The 21,048-nt window shown below is 36.3% G+C and overlaps 1 protein-coding gene across 1 annotated transcript in view; it reads right to left on the bottom strand.

Annotated features, from left to right (window-relative positions):
- Nucleotides 1–20,100, bottom strand: part of DYNC2H1 (dynein, cytoplasmic 2, heavy chain 1) — a gene marked incomplete at both ends in the record, with an annotated part of 44,546 nt that extends 24,446 nt beyond the window's left edge. The window contains 23 exons of the mRNA XM_010187236.1: nt 130–281; nt 1,018–1,264; nt 1,909–2,168; nt 2,346–2,501; nt 3,325–3,454; nt 5,986–6,193; nt 6,508–6,772; nt 7,384–7,583; nt 9,551–9,666; nt 10,466–10,689; nt 10,838–11,020; nt 11,232–11,414; nt 11,914–12,116; nt 13,633–13,783; nt 15,859–15,978; nt 16,069–16,181; nt 16,351–16,468; nt 16,559–16,691; nt 17,442–17,824; nt 18,010–18,180; nt 18,578–18,692; nt 18,805–18,960; nt 19,881–20,100. Of these exons, the coding sequence (XP_010185538.1) occupies nt 130–281; nt 1,018–1,264; nt 1,909–2,168; nt 2,346–2,501; nt 3,325–3,454; nt 5,986–6,193; nt 6,508–6,772; nt 7,384–7,583; nt 9,551–9,666; nt 10,466–10,689; nt 10,838–11,020; nt 11,232–11,414; nt 11,914–12,116; nt 13,633–13,783; nt 15,859–15,978; nt 16,069–16,181; nt 16,351–16,468; nt 16,559–16,691; nt 17,442–17,824; nt 18,010–18,180; nt 18,578–18,692; nt 18,805–18,960; nt 19,881–20,100 (4,207 nt within the window). The remainder of the gene's footprint in view (nt 1–129; nt 282–1,017; nt 1,265–1,908; nt 2,169–2,345; nt 2,502–3,324; nt 3,455–5,985; nt 6,194–6,507; nt 6,773–7,383; nt 7,584–9,550; nt 9,667–10,465; nt 10,690–10,837; nt 11,021–11,231; nt 11,415–11,913; nt 12,117–13,632; nt 13,784–15,858; nt 15,979–16,068; nt 16,182–16,350; nt 16,469–16,558; nt 16,692–17,441; nt 17,825–18,009; nt 18,181–18,577; nt 18,693–18,804; nt 18,961–19,880) is intronic.
- Between the last annotated feature and the right edge of the window lie 948 nt (nt 20,101–21,048).

Here is a 21,048-nt window from a genome sequence, read left to right as displayed (position 1 = left end):
CCCAAAAAGAAAAAAAAAAAAAAAAAAACCACCCCAGCCATATCTTCTCATAGACTAAATTGAGCAAAGGCTCTACAAACAGCAGTGAAACCTGAGTTCTGAGAGTCAAACTAATTTCCACATACTTACTCAATTGCACAGAGACGAACAATAGAAGTAAATCTGGAGGTAAGTTTATGTCTTCCTAATGTTCCTCCAGCAGACATGGAAGCTACAATTTGGATGTTTTCTAAACCAACCCATTCCAGATTTTCATCGTAAAATCCTTGATACGTAAGAACCTTTAATAATTAAATAAATATTTAATTAAAATAAAGTCAACAAAGCTTAATACAAAACAGTAGAAAAAAATGAGTGAGAAGTACACCGTTATTACTGGTTCCTTTACTGCCAGAGGTATACTACTCCTCCCAGCTTGGTGTCAGCTACAAACTTGCTGACGGTACACTCTGTCCCATTGTCCAGATCATTAACGAAGATGTTAAACAGGTACTGGCTTCCAACTAGATTTTGTGCCACTGTTCACCATTATCTGGGCCTGGCTGTTCAACCCATCTCACTATCTGCTTATCCAGCCCATACATCAACAGCTTTTCTGTGAGGAATTTCTGAGAGACAGCATCAACAGCCTTAGTGAAGTCCAAGTTGACTATATCCACTGCTCTCCCCTCGTTTGCCATGCCTGTCATTTCATCATAGAACTTTATCAAGTTGGTCTAGCATGACTGGCCCTTGGTGAATCCATGCTGACTACTCCTGATTATTTTCTTGTTATTCATATGCATACTGCATGATAACTAATGAGTACTGTCTTTATTTATGCATATAAGGCAAACAAAAATGGTATCTTATTTCTGGCTGAAACCTACATATTCTATCAAAGTACAAACAAAACTAATGTCAATAAAGATGTAGGATGTTAAATCTGAAAATAATCCATGTAGGTAATTCCTACATACACTAAACTATTTCGAGTATGCTTAAATCTCTTTATAAGTAACAGACATAAGCATTCACCTGCTGTAGAAAAGCCACAAGAGTGCTCGTTCCCCATTTATCAGGTTTGGGTAGATTGATATCCTTTAAATACAAAACAAGACTTTCACAGTCCTTTGGTCTGTACACTCGCCCAGTGTTTGTACTGATTACAATGCAAGTTTGACTTAATTTTTGTAGAAGATGTTGAGAAGTAGTTTGTGCACTGCAGTGAATGGTAGCAATCTGAGTGGATCTGAGTTGGGAAAATGCATAATGAAGCAGCATCCTAAAAAAGCAATTGTGTACATACATATAAGCATAAGGAATACATAAATGCATTAAATTACTGTGTATGCAAAGATACTGTATAGTATTTGAATTAAGATGCATAAACAACATCCTGTATTAATGTAATAGGTGATGTATGAGCTTTGTTGAATTAAATATTCTTGCCTTTAAAATCATAGTACTTTCCATTCAAGAAATTAACTAAGTGTAGTATATAGCTACACAAAACAAATATCTAGCCTAAATACCTTGTATATAGTGATCAACCCATATAAAAAAGGAACCTAAGACACGCAACAGGATCAGCTAAATTCATTTGTCTGCACACAGGCATCTAGGGCCTCTTGGGATGCTACTGGATACCTCATGTTCCTTTCAGCTGTTACTCCCTGACAGCACAGGTTTTGCAAAGGTTCCGTTTCATATCTAAAAGCCTCATTCAGATGTCTTAGATGTATAGCAGCAGCCTGAACTTTCCCTGTACATCCCTGTAAGAATTTACCTATTTGCCACTACAGAAGGCTTCTTTAATTAGTGATATTACAGCACAAAGTCATACAATAAAACCATTATAAAAAAATATTACAAACTTAGTCAAATAGCTAGAAATATAATTTGCTTAAAATAGGAAATACTTTTTACCCTTTTCCACATCCTTCAGGACCCACAAGAAGAAATGGCTGCTTATTGTTAAAGTCTAGCCAGGGTCTAAAGTAATCTAAACCTCTCTGCATGTCAGGGGTCTGGACGACCGGAAGTGTTTGGAGATTACTGAAGTCATCAGCTGTTAGATTTTCAGGTTTTTTCAGCTGATACAGCATTAACTGTCCATTGTCAGTATCATAATATGTGTCCAGGGGCTTTCTTGGATCTGGTGGAGATTCTTCTGCCCAACTGAAGATCTTTAAAAAAAACAAACAACCAATATATTATACATATGCTTTATGATTAAGTCCTTAACTAAACAGTAACATATTACTCTTCCACATATTACTTTGCATTGTTAGAAGACAGAAAATCATAATTCTTACTACATATACTGAGAAATTTTTAATAAACTTACTGAAAAAGCTTATTACCTCTTTTGCAAATTCTTGTCGTGATTTCATGTTGAGATTGCCACCAAGACCATGTAACAAGTTAATAATAAACTGTCCACGATCACTACAGCCATGAAGATGAGACAGCCCGTTCATCACAGTTCCAACTAAACTTGTTTCTATCACAGAGTCATTCTGTAAATTGCAAGTTGTAGAAGATTTAAATATACTCCTAAAAATAAATGTGATTCCCAAAAACAAATGGTCTGTACAGCAGACCGTTACTTAGAATTCAGATAAGGTAAAAGGTCTTTTACTGTCCTTTTTTAGCATACATACTACCTTTCACCTAATAAAACATCTTTCAGTTAAGATTTTTAATATAATACTAAAAAGCGGCAGTTATATATACTTAAATCCAGGAAAGATCAGTGGGAGCTGTGAAGATTTAGCATCCTGAACAACCAGACTACTTTTTCAGATATGCCTCTAGCAAGCTTTTTAGATACCTAGCATTACACTTCTCCCAAACCTATTATAAGCTTAAGTCTACACTGTCTGAATTTTCAAATTTTCGCTATTTTTGTTATAGGCAAAAAGCTAAATCTAGAAAACAAACTTCTTCCCTCTTCCATTTTTTAGTTTAGACATTCAGATTTTTTAGATCTTTGAAAATATACAGAAAAATGTCCAGTATGGAATATTAAAGAGAGATAGTAAGTTTCACAGAAATACATACATCATTAGTTAAAGTCTTATTAAATGTTTCAAAACTTTAAGTACACCAATCAGTTTTTGGAAACTAATTAGAATAAAAAAGATTCAATCTAATCTATTAGATCCAGAATAATAGGATAATAAGAATTTTCTTATTAAGAAAACAGCTATACAAAAAGTACTGAGATTTTTTTTTTACTAAAAATTTAAAAATTAATATGAATGATCTCTTGAGGGTTCAACTAGAAAAATGGATCATCCTTATAAAAGCTGAAATTTGATTAAGTATTCAGTTACTAACCTTCTTCACAACCCAGTTTAAAGCCTTTTCAAAGTAGTCCCCAATCCAATTTTCAAGGTTGTATCTGCATTTTTCAGGCTGACTTCTTAGCCAAGACTTTATCAGAGAATTAAGATCTGTATCTTCATCACTAATTCAAAACAAAGATTCAGACAAATACAAGCCATCCACATCTTCACATAGACAGGTTCAAAGGAACAACAAATTACAGGAAAAGTTCAGGGAAATAGTTTAACAAGAATTTCTAACCAGTATTTGGGCTCTGTACGTGTCACACACAAAGAATCCAGGATGTCTCTTTCAAAAACTCTCAGATATATTAACCAAAAGAATATAACAAGAAGAAAATAACAACTGTACAGAAGGGACATGCAACCTAAAGTAAACTTCCCCAGTGGTTTGCTTCATTAGTAGTGCAAGCAAATAATTAAATTTCTCCATCCACTTTAGACTGTCTCTCAAGAAATGTAAGTATATTTACTTACTTTAAAAGTATGTAATAATCATAGAATCATAGAATGGTTTCGGTTTAAGAAGACCTTTAAGATCACTGAGTCCAGCCCTACTAAGTCCGCCACTAGGTCATGTTCCTAAGCACGACATTTACTTGTCTTTTAAACACCTCCAGGGATGGTGACATCACCACCTTGCTGGGCAGCCTGTTCCAGTGCTTGGCAACCCTTTCAGTAAAGAAATTCCTCCTAATATCCAAAAAACTCCCCCCAAACACCCACCCAACCCCCCCCCTGCCACAACTTGAGGCCATTTTCCCTTGTCCTAACATTCATTAGCTACCAGGGAGAAAAGACTGACACCCACCTCACTGCAAACTCCTTTCAGATGTAGTGATACGGTCTTCCTCAGCCTCCTTTCCTTCAGGGTAAACAAACTCAGTTCCCTTAGCCACTAGTCATAAGACCTGTGCTCCAGACCCCACACCAGTTTTGTTGCCCTTCTCTAGACATGCTCCAGTACCTCAATGTCCTTCTTGCAGTGAGGGGCCCAAAACTGAACACAGTATTTGAGGTGCGGCCTCACAGGGCCAAGTAGAGGGAAAGGATCACTTCCCTGGTCCTGCTGGCCATACTGTTTCTGACAAAAGCCAGGATGCCATTGGCCTTCTTGGCCACCTGGGCACACTGCTGGCTCATGGTCAGCCAACTGTTAACATCTGCAGGTTCCCCTCCTCCAGGCAGCTCTTCAGTCACTCCTCCCCAAGCTTGTAGCATTGCATGTGGTTGTTGTGACCCAAGTTCAGGACCCGGCACTTGGCCTTGTTGAATCTCATGCAACTGAACTTGGCTCATCAAACCATTCTGTCCAGGTCTCTCTGCAGAGCCTTCCTACCCTCAGGCAGATCAACACTCCCTTCCAACTTAGTGTCATCTGCAAACTTACTGAGGGAGCACTAAATCAGATCATTGATAAAGATGTTGAACTGGACTGGCCCCAAAACTGAGCCCTGGGGAACACCGCTTGTGACTGGTCACCAACTGGATTTAGCTCCATTCACCACAACCCTCTGTGCTCGGCCATCCAGCCAGTTTTTGACGCAGCAAAGCGTATGCCCGTCCAAGCCATGCCCAGCCAGCTTCTCCAGGAGAATGCTGTGGGAGACGGTGTCAAAGGCCTTAGTAAAGTCCAGGTAGACAACGTCCACAGCCTTCCCCTCGTCCACCAAGCAGGTCACCTCGTCATAAAAGGAGATAAGATTATTCAAGCAGGACCTGCCCTTCCTGAACCCATGCTGACTGGGCCTGATCGCTTGGTTGTCCTGCATGTGACTTGTGATGGCACTCAGGATGATTTGTCCCATCACCTTCCCTGGCACTGAGGTCAGACTGACAGGTGTGTAGTTCCTTGGATCCTCCCTCCAGCCCTTCTTGTAGATGGGCATCACATTTGCAAACCTCCAGTCGAGTGGGACCTCCCCAGTCAGCCAGGACTGTTGGTAAATGACGGAAAGTGGCTTGGCGAGCTCTTCTGCCAGCTTCCTCAGGACCCTGGGGTGAATCCCATCTGGCCCCATATACTTGTGTACATCTAAGTGGTGTAGCAGCTCGCTAACCACCTCTTCATGGATTATGGGAGCTTCACTGTGCTCACCATGCCTGCCCCTCCGCTCAGGGGACTGGGTACCTGGAGTACTACTAGATTTCCTACTAAAGACTGAGGCAAAGAAGGCCTTAAGTACCTCAGCCTTTTCCTCATCTCTGGTCACTATGTTTCCCCCCTGCAACAAGTAAAGGATTCAGATTCTCCTTAGTCCTCCTTTTGATGCCAATGTATTTATAGAAACATTTTTTATTGTCTTTAACAGCACTAGCCAGGTTAAGTTCTAGCCGGGCTCTGGCCCTTCTAGTTTTTTTCCCTATAAAGCTTCACAGCAACCTTGTACTCCTCCTAAGTTGCCTGCCCCTTCTTCCAAAGATCATAAACTCTTCTTTTTGAGCTCCAGCCAGAGCTTTCTGTTCAGCCAGGCCAGTCTTCTTCCCTGACAGCTCATTTTTCAGCACACTGGGACAGCCTGCTCTTGTGCCTTTAAGAGTTCCTTCTTGAAGAGTGTCCAGACTTCCTGGACTCCTTTACCCTTCAGAACTGCCTCCCAAGGGACTCTACCAACCAAGTCCCTAAACAGGCCTAAATAATCCTGCGACTTACCTCAGAAAGATCATTCCCATTCGAGATATTGTAGCAGGAGAGGCACAGCTAAGGTCATGAGTTTCAAATATAAAATTGACATTTGAGCCAAATTGAATTCTTTCTCCACTGGGCATAGTCAACAATCTGTTGTCATCCAAAACGGAATTCAGAGATTCAATCCATTCAGGATCAATATCACCATCACAAATTATCCATGAAGTAATATCTATTTCCAGACAAAAAAAAATCAGGCCCAAGAAAAACACTTCGAGTATCGCCTCTTGCTATTTTAACATTATTTAATTCTCTTCCTTCATCATAACTTAAATGTAAGTTCTATGAAGATATTTCTTATACGCTTTACATTCCGATGTCTATTTTTGCTTTCTTATCACAAAATTCAGTGTTCTTGACTATGATTGCCACCAAAATGGTGGCAAAATGCTATCCACAAATAACAGCATAATTTCAAAATGTAACTGAAAAGAAACTATTTCGGTAATTTAAGCATAATGATGTATAACTCCCTGAAAAACATACCTTGGTGTTCTCGTACCACTTGTCGAGCACTATTTGTAAGCACACCATCAGACCATTCTCTGGTATCCATGTCTATATGGCCGAGCAACTGATGTCGAGGCATAGCTTTGGGATTCATAGTATACTGTTTCACTACTTTGCCGGTTCTACCAAGTGCTGTCTTTAACATCCTCCAAAGTGTTGATTTACCTGCACCACTTGGACCTACAATAACCACACCCATTCTTTGGCGTAGTTGTTCATATAATTCCAAAGCCTTCTTGATCTAGATAATAGAAGAGATAATGGCTATGTGAAGTTGTAAAGCTAAATCAATCATGTTCATTTCAATGTTTTCCAATTTACTTTGCATGCAGTCACTTTGTTCCTACGATTTTATTTTTTGAAACAATATATATTTGCAGAAGTAATTAAAAATTATTATACTAAAGAATATAAAGAAATTTACTTTGCATGTTAGAAACATTTCACTAAATTACTAATATAAAAATATCAACCCTCTTTTGGCATATTTTTACTGAAGAATTAATGAACTTTTAGTGAAAAAACTATATCCAGTCCTACAATAAATAAATATAAATGGAACACAGAACTGCTTGATAAAAAAATGTTGACATATTTAATTCTTTCACTGTCCAAAACATTCATTGGTGTTTGTACTTGGCTTAAATGAAACTGTGTCATATAAGCACATCTTAATTTTCCTAGTACTATTTTTCTTTCAATTACACAACTGATCTATCATATTTTTTATATACTCACTTTTTTTACAAGATTTATTTCAAAAGTAAACAGAAATGTGTCAAATTAATGTAATATTAACCAGTTCTAGTTCAGAATAACTCCTGTTCTTTTGTTGCTGTAGTCAATGTTTACCTGGGTGCTTATAATTTCCAAGTTTGCTTCTTCAAAGACTTGTTGTAAAGCTGTAGTTAACTCAGCATACTCCACATCCTTAAAGTCAATGCCAGGAAATACATCTTTAACCAGTGCATCAAAACGTGCACAGTCTGCAAAAGTAAGCTTTGACATGGTATTAAGCCGCAGAGCTTGAACCACCATGTTACTTTCATTAACTGGAAATAAAAGCAAAAAAGCCAGATCAGTTTCAGCTGTTTGTTGTTTTTTTGTTTATTTGGTTTTTTTTGTACTTGGAATATATCAGCTCTTGAGCCCATAATGCTAAGCTGCTGAAGGTGGAATCACAGCACAGACTACAGTGCAGTTCACATACCATTCTACTTGGAAGTTAGATGAGTGCCTTACTGAAGTTATCACATATGCTCACAAATGCATTTTATACAGATATGAGATGGTTATGATGCTGGCTGGATAGTACATAATAGCCTAATGATTGGAGTGGGACTAAGAGCAGTTGTGCATGATAGCTTACATGTTAAAGCACTCATGAAAGAAATTAAGAACCTAAATTCTAGACTCTGCTCTGCCAGAGGCAGTCTAAAGTCACATCTCCCAGGCGCATCCTAATTAACTATGAATATTCCAGAAGTAAACACTCTCCACAACTCCTCTTCAATGTGAAGCACCACAGAAATGTGTTTTTGGGACCAGAATGAAAACAGCCACAAGAAAGCTTTACTCTGCCAGAAAAATAGATACTCATGATGGGAAAGGCATAGGGCTCTGATCTTTATTTTGTTGCTTTTTAAATTAAATTACTTTCTCATGTAAAACACATACATTTTCAGAGAGCAAGATTAGGAACCACAGGTGAAAATCATCCTGTGTTTCTGCCCTCCTTCTGAATGCATGATTGCCCCATTTTTCTCAAATATTCCAGAGATTAAGGATCAGTGTACCCTTCCAGAATTTGGAAAAAGTTCAAGGTTTTTAATCTTGAACAATGTCTTAAAAGCTTCTACAGGCAAGTCTTCTAATCAGCATGATAAACAGTTAAGAGGAAAAATGTTGACATTAAGGAACTTGATTTATAAAGGTTAAACTGCTTTACTAAAGTAAGTATACAAAATTTAAGCAATATTTAAGAACATGGGCAACATTATGACATGCCAAAGGATTTTGATTCAATAATACAAGCAAACATGAAGAAACAGAAAACTGCATTTGTTGGAAATATTCTCTGTTTTCAAAAATTATCTATTTTCAAGCTAAGAGATAAAAACCAAACAAACAAATAAAACCAAAACAAACAAAAAAACACAAAGGAAATTTTCTAGGTTTAACTAGTAAGTTAAATTGTAAGTTAAAACCATCCATCTTGCCTTTCGCAGGGTTATTGAAAATTGTATTTTAAACCAGACCAGTTTCAGCAAATTTCACGTATCTAAACATGAAGCTAAAATGTCATAGCAAGAAACAGTGATAGGAACACATTGCTGGTAATTCTTCTTTGGCAGATCCAAACTATAGTCAATGACAAATTCTTTAAAGTTGTCAGACCATTTGTTATTCCACGATTTGTAAACAAAGGCTGTCTCTAAAATTTTTCAGATACATCCTGTTTAAGCTAACAAAAAGCAATAGCTGTGTCCTAAAGATGTGAAATGCTCATCCATCCCACCCTCTTAATTCCCACTCATTTAACATCTAAACAACAATCATATAAGAAGTTTTTTAAAAATACAGTGACCCAGTCTAGTCCAATACATTTCTATCATTTCTACCTGTCCTTATATTTATCTCTGCCTATCAATCTGAATCTAATGCTATGTGACAATTTTAGCAAACATCACATAGAAACAAAATGGTCTGATGACTGATGAATAATGACAACATAAGAGTATCAACTTTCCTGACCTAAGCAGAGTGAAAATGAGAGTATTTGAGATTCACTCAAAATCAACCCAGAACAAAGTCCTATTATCTATATTCTTATCATATAAAAGTTCAATCTGGAATAATGAAGGTGGACTTTCACAGGTCTTTTTTTTTTTTTAAATTGCCTCCAGATCCAAGCCATGGCTTCTCAAAACTCCAGTGAGCAAGAAAGCTGTATGTATGTACGTGAATGATATCTGTGCAATACCCGAAATAACCAAAAGTCTGGCATGGTCAACCTTACTTTCTTGCTTTGCTTCGCTTTTCTTCAGCTGATGAAGAAGATTGCCACACCCTCTCAAAACAGTCTTCAATGCTCGTAAACCCCAATCGTAGTGCTGCTGTGGCGTCAGAAGTTCCCTAAATTTAAAAACAGCAATACCGTAATAAGCTTTAGGTGACAGCACCTGATATTTTTGTTTGGCAAATGAATATGCTTATAGTACAGTTTTGGGCTAAAGAAAAACTGATCAGTAGTGCCATCTGAAATGCATTTCAGAGATACAAGCAATGACACCCTGAAAGTTTCAGCAGCAGTATATTCAACACCTAATGTATTTATTATTGTCCTTAATAGCATTAAATAAAACTTCTGAACTTTGCTATCTCTAATACGCATACTTATAACCAAATACTCACTTCCATTTCAACAACTTCAAGAGTCTAAATTCAACACAATGCTTGTGAGCATTCATATGCTCACATTGAGCGAGTGTAATAGGGGAGCAGTACTTTGTCACTTATAATCACAAGATTATAACTACATTACAGATATTTTAACATCTGAACCTCCCAATATACTGCAATACTTTTATTTTGTAAGTTAAATTAGCATCTACAGAGATTTGCATGGTATATTATTCAGATTTAAGAGCTGTATTAAATGTAAAACTTGCAACGACTCCAAACCTGCAGTTTTAAGTCTAGTTTCACTTCTGACACACAACTTTCTGCAATATTGAAGTCATAAAATATTTCAAAAAATTAACAGAAATTATGGGTAAATTGTATCCCTACAGTCATGCTTTGGCACAGACTAGATAGAGAAGAAATAACATGGCAGTTAGATAAGCACAAAGATCAATGATAAAATAAGAGCAGGAGGGAAGAGCATTAGAAGTATCATGACTAAAGGAAAGGAAAAAAAAATAAAGCTTACCTTGCTAGATTAAAAATAGCCACTAATTTTCTACCGAGTGTTTTAGCATCTTTAAAGCCTTCTGAATACAAAATCACTTCTGCAATGAGCTCATTGTCTGGATGAGTCATAGCAACTGGCCTGAAAAGTTGTTTGAGGTTATCAGGCAGTTTTTGTCTTCCTCCATAGCCTTTTCCAGCAGGATTCAGAGTGATAAAAATTCCAGAATTGTGATCCATTTCAACCTAGCATTAAAAGTACATTGTAATATTATCTTGTTATATGAAACAGTACTGAGAAATGTTGGTGGCACTATGTTTAGTTACAGCAGTCCGTTTTCAAGTTTGACGCAGAGTATTTTTATAAAAAGAAAATAAGTAAGTTTTGCTGTACCTTTTTGCCAAGCATCTCACATACGGGACTGTGTTTCTTCAATGCATGTTGAATTGTCTGAATCTGCATGGATACTGCAGACAGTACAGCTTCCTCAAGTCTATTGAACTCATCAAAACAGCCCCAGGCACCACACTTCACCAAGCCCACAAATATGCGCCCCATCGACTTCACATCAATGCCCTTAAAATTAAAAAGAATGCTAACAAAATTCAAATAATAAGAAAATAATGAAAGACTCTAATTGCATGTATTAAAAAATATGTCACTGGAAATATCCACAAACTTCTAATGGAAACTGACAAATTATCTAAAGTATTTCTATAATATAATATTGCTTTATGAAGTATGGGCATAGATATCCATTTCCCAAACTATACAGAACCATATTCACCTCATCACAATTAAAGACTAATACTTGTCTTCCAAGAAGTCCACCTAGGGCCTTTACTGATTCTGTCTTTCCAGTTCCAGCTGGACCATAGGGATTTCCTCCAAGGCCCATCTTCATAGCCTGAGTAAGAGTTAGGTAACACTTATCTGTCAAGGGTGTATAAACAAGTTTAGGGGAATTACCCTGCAGAAACAAAACAAATTGTACTGATTGGTAGACAGAAATTATTTACAATTTAATTTCATTAATTTCATTCATAGGTCATTAATTTGAAAACATAACACAACAGTCAAGATTACTGTCTCATGAAGGATACAAATTTGTTTACAGTTATAAAGTTTTCCTGACTTTATGTCAAAGCATTGTGCAAGTTTTTTTTAGAATTACAGAAAAGGAGTCAACACTGATGAAACTGCACTCTAATATATAAAAGTAGCAAGCATATTAGAAAATATTAATACGATACTGCAGCTGCTTTCCATACAACTTATATTTACTCCATCAATATCAAGAATGAAAATTATTACCTTAACTTTTAGTATTCTCTGTGAAACAGCATGCTAAGGACACAACAATGTTGCAAAAAAACCCAACAGTGGGAAGGCAATCAGTAGTGTGTGTGAAATGATTAAGTGTTTGACACATATATAAAAGCCACCAGGTAAAATTAAAAATACAACACCTGATATTCATAGGTATATTGAAGTTCAGCATCTACCATCTGAATGTAACATTTTTGGTCTTTCATATAAAATCTCAGCTGCTTCTTCCAAGCCCAGTCTTCAACACTGTGAACTTGACATTGATTCAGCTGCTTCACCACATCAATGTTATGAATGATATCAAGAATCAGAGCTTTAAGTTTGAGCTCAAGGTTTCCTGATCCTGCAAATAACCACCACCAAAAAAAGAATCACAACGGTGTAGTAAGGAAAATACACGTTACCCATACTCAGGCTCACTATGCTGCTTTCTGTTTTCAGCAGACATCATTCAGATCTCATTTCAATTATATATAGAAATGTTTTTTATTATCTAAAGCAAACAGTATAAAATGAGATCCTCACAAAGAACGTGAATCATGTAACTCCAGTCATTTAGAAGTGATTTTGTTTGCATCTACACTCAATAGAGAGACAGAAGCTTTTCTAGAAAGCAGTTTATTCTAGGAGTATTTACAGCTATCTCCACTTCAGTAATCAGTGTGGCACAATCTGTTAATTGTCTGCTGAGGATCTGAAAATCATGCTACACACACTCTGGAGATTTTACTCAGACTAATTAGGGTGATGTGGAATTAATGTTCATTAGCAGGTTGGGTGCATTAAGTGTACTCTGAGACCATATTTAATTTAGTTTCATTGAAAAGAAATCCAGTTTGTGTGCTCCTGTACCATTGCATGATGGAATTAAACCAAAGGAAGTGAGGATAAAAAGGAACTCGCTTCAAAACCATACCTATTATCCAAAACAAAAAGTTACTGTAGATGTGTTATTTAACAGAATGAATGAACATTGTTCTATAACTGATGACACTTCTCCAGTGGCTATAGAAAGAGCACCGAAATGGAGCTTAGATAAAAGATTTAACTTATGGACTGCTGAAGGTAGGTGATATGAATTCTATTCCCAATTAATATATTAGATGCTAACTGTTCATAAATTCTAAACTACAATTTAATCCACTAAGCAGCTATACAAATGCGGTGGGAGATTGTCAACTATATGTCAAATTGAGTCTTTTTATACATATAGGGTAAAAGCCATCTCACCCAACCCACACTATAGAGATGTACATCTGAGGTAGTCATTCAAAGCCTCCATTCTGGTCCAAAGAGAGGAATAAGCACCCAAAGGCATAATTATTCTAACTCGTCTGGACTATGCGAGATTCAGAACAATTATGTCTTGAGATTAACTAGTTTACTGGTTTTGCTACAGAAGTACTCAAGAACTTTAGTTCAGATTCAGATGTATACATCTAAGATGGAAAAAGAGAATTACCTACATCATCGTACAGAATATATTGGCATGACATAATGTACCCCAACTGCTGTTTGGCCAGTTCCCATGAAACATAACAGTAGAGAACAGTTCAGTATGTGAGGGTAAATTAACAGTAAATACATAAAACAAACAAAATTAGAAAAAAAAAAAAGAGATTTGCAGATATATAAATGCTCCAAGATCTTATTTTAATCTAAGTAAAAATCTATTGTTCACTGAAATACTAAATACACTAATCTTGGCAATAATTGCTGTGTAACTTTATGTAACTCAACTTTATGAACTCAAATTGAGACAGTTGTATATAATTTCCTGTTTAAATAAGCACAATGTTAAATACTATACAACTACATATTCCTTATGAAGAATTATATAATAATTATCATTTTTATACCTGTACTCCCAGTATCTTCTATACTAGTATCAATGCTAGTATAATGTTCCAGTTTAGCCATGAGTTCTAATTCTAATTGTGGCAGATTATGGTCTTTGATAGCACTTTCAACATCTTCAGTGAACTGAATTTGTTCTGCCAAGGAAAGAATCTTTGGAAGAGAAAGTTCAAATAACATTTTATAAATACAGAAGACATAAAGAGTTTTTTTCAATTCATTTGCAAATGCTCATTATGTCTGCTATTTAAAGCATTTTACTGTATCATTTTTAAACAAAGCTACACACTTGCTATGCCCTTAAGAACAAATACAGTCATCTTAAAACCTGACAAAATTTAGCAAAACTTTGCAATATGATATAATACAGCAAGTCCCTTAGCCATTCTACAGCATGTGGTAGCAAAATCTTTAACGTATCTTTTCCCATTAAATGATATGTCAGATGGAAACTACCATACTGTAGGCATGATAAGTCCATATTCAACAGGCTCAGAAACACCTTCAACTTTTTGTTTCACTGATCTCCTAATATGGTATTTTGCATTCTAGTTTCTAACATTCCACTTATGTTCTAATTACTTTGTGTTCTCTGGAAAAGCCCTGTCTGAGCTATGAAGGTTCAGTCAAACTTGCAACTGGAAAGATTTGTAACAAAAATTTCCTCGATTATGCCAATTTGAAGATCTGTAACAGTAACTACATTCTAGGGGAGGGAGAGAGTAATCAGCAGTCCTATGAGGGAGTGACAGACAGGAACACTGAGCAAATGGCATGGGATGAAGTGACAGGAAGGGATCACAAAAAAAAAAAATGGGGCTTAAGTGGTGTCACCTCGAGCACTTGCACATCAGCAAGGAACTGACCACAAGGTGTCATTATGGAGAAATCCTCTAAACCCTCTCCAGAAATTCAACATGCTGGAGCACCTGTCTTAAAGCACCTGTACACTAATGCACACAGTATGAAGAATAAACATGCTGAATTAGAGATCTGTGTGCAGTTGCAGGACTATGATCTTGTTGGGATCATGTAGATGCAGTGGGGTAGCTCCCATGACTGCAGTGGTGATACAGGCTCATTAGGAAGCACAGGAAGGGAAGATGAGGTGGGGGAGTTGCTGTTTACATAATAGAGCAGCTGGTGTGCATTGAGCTGTGTCTGCAGACGGATAAGGAGCCATCTGAGAGTTTATGGATTAGGATTAAAGAGAGGACAAGTCAAAGTGACATTACAGTGGGTATCTACTACGGGCCACCTGACCAGGAAGAACAAGTGGATCAGGACCTCTACAGTCAGATATTAGCAGCCTCACATTGACAGGCCCTGATCCTCTAGGACTTGGACTTCCACCACTACAATACCTGCTAGAGGGGAAAGGGATTAAGGGACTGGAGTATCTCTCCTATGAGAAAGGGCTGAGAGAGCTGGGACTGTTCAGCCTGGAGAAGAGAAGGCTCAGTGGGGAAACATCAATTTCTATAAATACCTGAAGGGACAGTGCAAAGAAGACAGAGCCAGGCTCTTTTCAGAGGTGCCCATGACTGGACAAGAGGCAATGAGCACACACTGAAACACAGGAGGCTCTGTCTGAACATTAGGAAACATTTTTTTTACCATGACAGTGACGGAGCAACTGAACAGGTTGCCCAGGGAGATGGTGGAGTCTCCGTTCCTGAAGATATTAAAAAGCTGCTTGGACATGGTCCTGGGCGAACTGACTATAGGTGGCCCTCCAGGGGGGGTGGACCAGATTACCTCTAGAGGTCCCTTCCCACCACAACCATTCTGTGATTTTGAGTGGTTCTATGTGATACTGGTCAAAATTGAATAAAATAATTTCATGTTCATTATTATCTCTGCTTATACAGCTAAGATTTAGAAACTGTATCTTAATCAGATTCAGAAAGGGCTTTTTTATCTTACCAAGTCTTAGCAGCTCTGCATGTAACACTCACTATCAAACAAGATCAAGATTTACATCAAAGTTAATAGATGGATATTAGATCAGGTGTTATGTAAGAGACTTGAGTATTCCAAATGTTTACAAAAGAATTATAAAAACACATATTTTTTAAGAATTTCTCCATACTATCAAGTCAATAAAATGGATTTGTTTGGGGTTATTTTCTTCCAAATCTATATGTACACTTCTTTATGAAAATTCAAGAAATAACTTATTTTCTAAATCTAAGACTACACACTGGCATTACTGGATCAACTACTACCTGGGAAGGAAAGAGCGATGGATCAATTGAACCTTGTGATCTTTTTCCAGCATCAACACAGTCAATTAACATTTTTTTCAGGGTTTCCTTCATCTCCAAAGCCAAACTGTTTAGCCACACCTGACAAAGAGATGAAAAAAACCTCAAAAGTTACATTACAAAATAATTTCTCAAAGACTCTTGAACTATACTTGAATGCGACTTTCTTACCTCCACATCATTTGACAGAAGAACTTTATTTCTGAGTGGCACAGTTTCTCCTTCTACAGACTTCATGGCAAGTATGTATTTAAATTCTTCATCAAAACTCACATTATGAATGCCTATTAATCAGAAAACGACAATGAAGTTATATATTGTTAAATTCAAACATTAATTCCTTAGTGAATAGTAGCAGAAAGAGGGAAAAAAAGAGTCTTCAACAGATTAATTAGCTTTGAAGAACCCTGTTCCTAAATAAGTATATTTCACAAATAGAGATTAATGTATTACCAGCAAAAAGTTTCTTAAGATGAGACTGGATAACCAGAGGATTTGTGGACTGTCCTAGAATTTCTAATAAGTCATCATCTCCAATGAAATAGAATCTTGGAAATGTTGAACGCTTTTCCTATATAAAAACAAAATCAATCAGTTTTGTTGATTTAAATTCAAACTTATTTACTTTCTTTATAGAAAACTATATTAATAACAGCTGTACCTCCAAAAACTCATTCAAAGATCTCTGACATCTCTGAAGCTGGTCAAGTATGGTAATTAAGGTATTTTTGATTCCTGTCCGGGAATTCAGTGATGTTATCCTATTGTCACTCTTGATATCCGACATAATGGATCTTTACAGAAAAAAATGAATAATTCATAAAACAACCACTACAATTTTAATCTATGTATGATATACAAGTAGTTATGTAAATAAAAATTAAAACACAGGTAAGTTTTCCAAATATCTGATATATAACTTTCAGTTTTCAGTATTAATTATGAAACGTTTCAGAATTCACATCGATGTCTTTCCAATGTAACTTAATGACAACTGTTTCTTGCTAAAATTTCTCTACCCAAAACCAAGAAAATCCAATTCTTGACTTTTATTTCCTTCTAAGAAGTAATTTTACTCAAATCAAGACAGATTATTGTACACATATTTCTACATTTCTAAAATCTCCCTTTTTAACTCCTTGACTTGTTTGGAACACATAAACCCTCTGTTTCTTGCAAAAGTCCACCTGTGTACTTAGTGAACAAGGTGCTTGTCTTCAACAAAAAACAATTATTCAAAGAACAATTTCAGCACCTCTGCTTCTGTTGACAAGACTGATCTTGTGCTTGCCTGCCTTGTTCACGATCTTTGATGTTTCATTTGATTCCCTTCTTCACATGTACCCCATTAAATGAAAACTACGTTACCACCTTCAATCAGAGCTATGTCACTGTCACACATCTATGTCTACTGAATTCCTGTTGCTGACCTTCACCTCCTTACGTATTACAACTGTTTCACATATATTTTCACCATGGAAAATGTTCTAGCCTACACATGTCAAAGATACTATAAAAAATAAGTCGCATTCCATAACACTAACTTAAAGTCTTCATCAACTCTGTTAAAACGAGCTTGTTCTTTGGGCAGAGCTCCACGTCCGAATATCGGTTCCAAATAGACCCATTTCCTTTGAATTTGGTTTAAATTCTGCAGATACTCATCCAACTCAGCCAGTTTTTTCTCCCAGATGGACACTTTATCTTCAAAACCTCTGTAATATGGAGAGTCCTTCAGGGACTGTAGAAGACAGCGATGATCTCCAACTTGGTTGACTATGTCCTTCCAGTCTTTAATAAGCTTGATAGTCTTGCCTTGGCTATCTTCATAATCTGTTAATGTAAAGATAGCTCCAACTCCCCAGAGTTCAAGCTCACGTAATGCTTCTCGGATTGTGACTTCACCTTGGGCCCGGCAATTCAAATCCTATTTAAAAGTATAAATAAATGTCATTTGAAATTACAGAGCTTGCAATAAACTTTCCATCAAAAATATAATGTATATTCTATTTCTACAGTAATAAAAACATAAGTATTTATGCACAACAAGATATACTACATAAAATAAACCATAAAATAAAATATAGTACATTTGTTTGAAATTATTCATACCTTAAGTTCTGTTGCTTTTTCTATAATGGCATCTGTCACTTTTAGCAGATCTCCAAATAACAAACCCTCAAGCGTAGTACCTCGGGGAAGACCCAGAAGACGAAAGAGATCCAGCCAATGGTCTGGAGAAAGATGTTCTCCTCTTACATATTTTAGGAGTGGAATTATTGTCTATAGGAAAAATGCACACGTGAATCCATCTAGTCTCTATAAAAACTATATTTTATTATAGAGCGATATGCTATTCAAAGAAAACAAAAAATTACATTCTTTAACTGAAGTAAATTTTTTTGCAATTCCTGGATTTAACATTTAGGAGTATAACTCTGAGGAAAACTGACTGCTAAATGTATGTTTATGTAAACTGTAGTAACCCTCCTGTTCACTGTAAGGACCAGAAAGGTTCACAAAAGTAAGTGAAATGTTCAAAAGAGTATCAGAAGATATTTTGTTAAACTGTAAGTGATTTTATTATATGAGCTAAAAATAAGCTACCAAATGAAGTATATTAGCCAGTAATACCAAAATAATTTTTGTTTTATAACCTTTTTTGTAATTATCATCTTACTTTATATTTGTCCACTTCTTTTTGCAACTTTACTGCCATTACAGTGTATTCTTTCATCTTCCTCATTTTGTCATGCCAGTTAAACAAAAACTCTTCAAAAAGGTATGTTTTACTCCTGTGTGAAAATCAAATATAAAAGGTCATAACAACACAGTACTACAACCAAACACATATGTCCATGAAAAATAAAGTAACAAAATAATACCTAAAAGTAATCCAAATCATACCTAAAAGTAATCCAGTCCTCTTTGGCTTTTTCCTGAAAACCTTGACAAAACTCTTCATACAATGCCCAGACTTCTGCACAGCTCTTAATATCTTGCTGTACAACTTTCGACAATGAGAAGTCAGGCTCTTCCAATTTAAAATGATGGCATTCTTCACTGAATAAAAAGATCATTGCATTATAAACTACATAATTCCACTACAGAATTACAGTTTAAGAGATGGTATCATATACAAAAAATAATTCTACTTTTTTAAGAAAAGCCATTAGCTCCATTGAAGAACAACGTTACCAACTTCAATTTCCTTATAGTCTTCTTCTTGAATAGAAATAATAAAGAAATACAAACGATCATTCTCTTACAAAGCAACCATCTCCCATATTCACAACTACTTTCCACAAAGTTTCATTTCTTTCTCATTTATGAGAAAAGTTAATTACTTCACCCCTAGAAACAAAGCTTGAAGGAAAATAATTTTAATTGATCGTTTCTTCCTGTTAGCAGAAAGAATATGCTAATTTTATTTACTACCATATTTAAGTACTAACCTAAGAATTTCAACAGAAAACTCCATCCACTCAAGATTTGCAATAACGAGCTGACTGAACGTAGGCACCTGGAGGAGAAATTCTTTCCTTTTGCACAATAGTCTATCAGATAGGACACTTACTCAAGAAATGGGAGAAGTCAGCACTTGCCCACTTAAGTTACAAGAAGATTGAAGTAATAACTGACCCTTTTTGGACCAATATCCCAAAGTTTCTCAGAGTGAGAATTTCAGAAGTCAGAATCAAGCCTTTAGTGCAGAGACTCCCTTATATGAAAGCCTAAGAGATTTCTCAAAATTTCATTCCAAAAACCTCTAGAAATCTTAGCTTGGGAAATTCATGTTATGTAAAATCAACAGATAGAACCCTGAAAAACTAATGAAAAACATGTAAAATACATATAAAATTAAATTCCTTATATCATCTGTTGTAATAAAAATTAGTTAACATTTTCTGAGATAATACTGCTGCAAAATACATTAATCCATATATTAATGAATAAGTTATACAGGGAAATAAAATACATACATGAGCTTTTCTTTCATGGTTTCGAGTTCATCAAACTCTTTTTCTTTCTCCTTTATGATCTGAGCACTTTTTTCAAGCACATCTTGATCACCTGTTTCAATGACATCATCACTTGGCTTTAGCTGATCCCAACGAGCTTTAAACTTTTCCAGGTCTTGAAGATACACATTAATACGTGAAATCACATTTCCTTTCATCATTTCAATCTGAAAACCAAGACCTAAAATGAAATTCCTTCAAAGATTTGCAACTACAACTTCAAAAACCAACCAAAACTTCAAAACTTGATAACCACAACTTGATCTAAATCAAAGTTAAAAAAACTTCCTGTATAATAACCTAAAAACTAGCTCATCTTTGTTTTTCCTGTTTTCTTGGAAAAGGAGGCACTATTTTTTTTTTCTGCTAATATTTGAGACCTATTTATTGGCCTATGCTATCTACTTAGCCTGCATCTTATAGCACATTAAAAATTTCTGTATTTGTACGGCGTATTGATATCTTCAGTAGAACTTCAAATCAGTTCAGCAAATTACCTATGGACTGGAATTACAGGACTGCATATAGCCTGGGTGAACACAGAACTCTGGCTGGAGCTCAGGAAAAAGAAGAGTTTATGATCTTTGGAAGAAGGGTCAGGCATCACAGGAGGAGTACAGGGTTACTGTGAGGCTGTGCAGGGAGAAAATTAGAAGGGTCAAAGTGCAGCTGGAACTCAATCTAGCTAGTGCTGTTAAAGACAATAAAAAGGTTTTCTATAAATACATTGGCAACAAAAGGAGGACTAAGGAGAGTCTCCCCTCTCTAGTAGATGTGGGGGGAAGCATAGTGACCAGGGATGAGGAAAAGGCTGAGGTACTTAATGCTTTCTTTGCCTCAGCCTTTAGTAGGAAAACCAGCAGTACTCTGGGTACCCAGTCACCTGAGCAGGAAGTCAGGGATGGAGAGCACAGTGAAGCTCCCATAATCCATGAAGAGGTGGTTAGCGACCTGCTACACCACTTAGATGTACACAAGTCTATGGAACCAGATGGGATCCACCCCAGGGTCCTGAGGAAGCTGGCAAAAGTGCTTGCCAAGTCACTTTCCGTCATTTACCAGCAGTTCTGGCTAATTGGGAAGGTCCCACTCAACTGGAGGCTTGCAAATGTGACGCCTATCTACAAGA

Source organism: Mesitornis unicolor, unplaced genomic scaffold (genome assembly GCF_000695765.1).
Source record: "Mesitornis unicolor isolate BGI_N332 unplaced genomic scaffold, ASM69576v1 scaffold2046, whole genome shotgun sequence".
NCBI lineage: Eukaryota > Metazoa > Chordata > Aves > Mesitornithiformes > Mesitornithidae > Mesitornis > Mesitornis unicolor.
The sequence above is the reverse complement of the archived record's forward strand: the minus strand, read 5'-3'. Positions and strand labels throughout refer to the sequence as shown.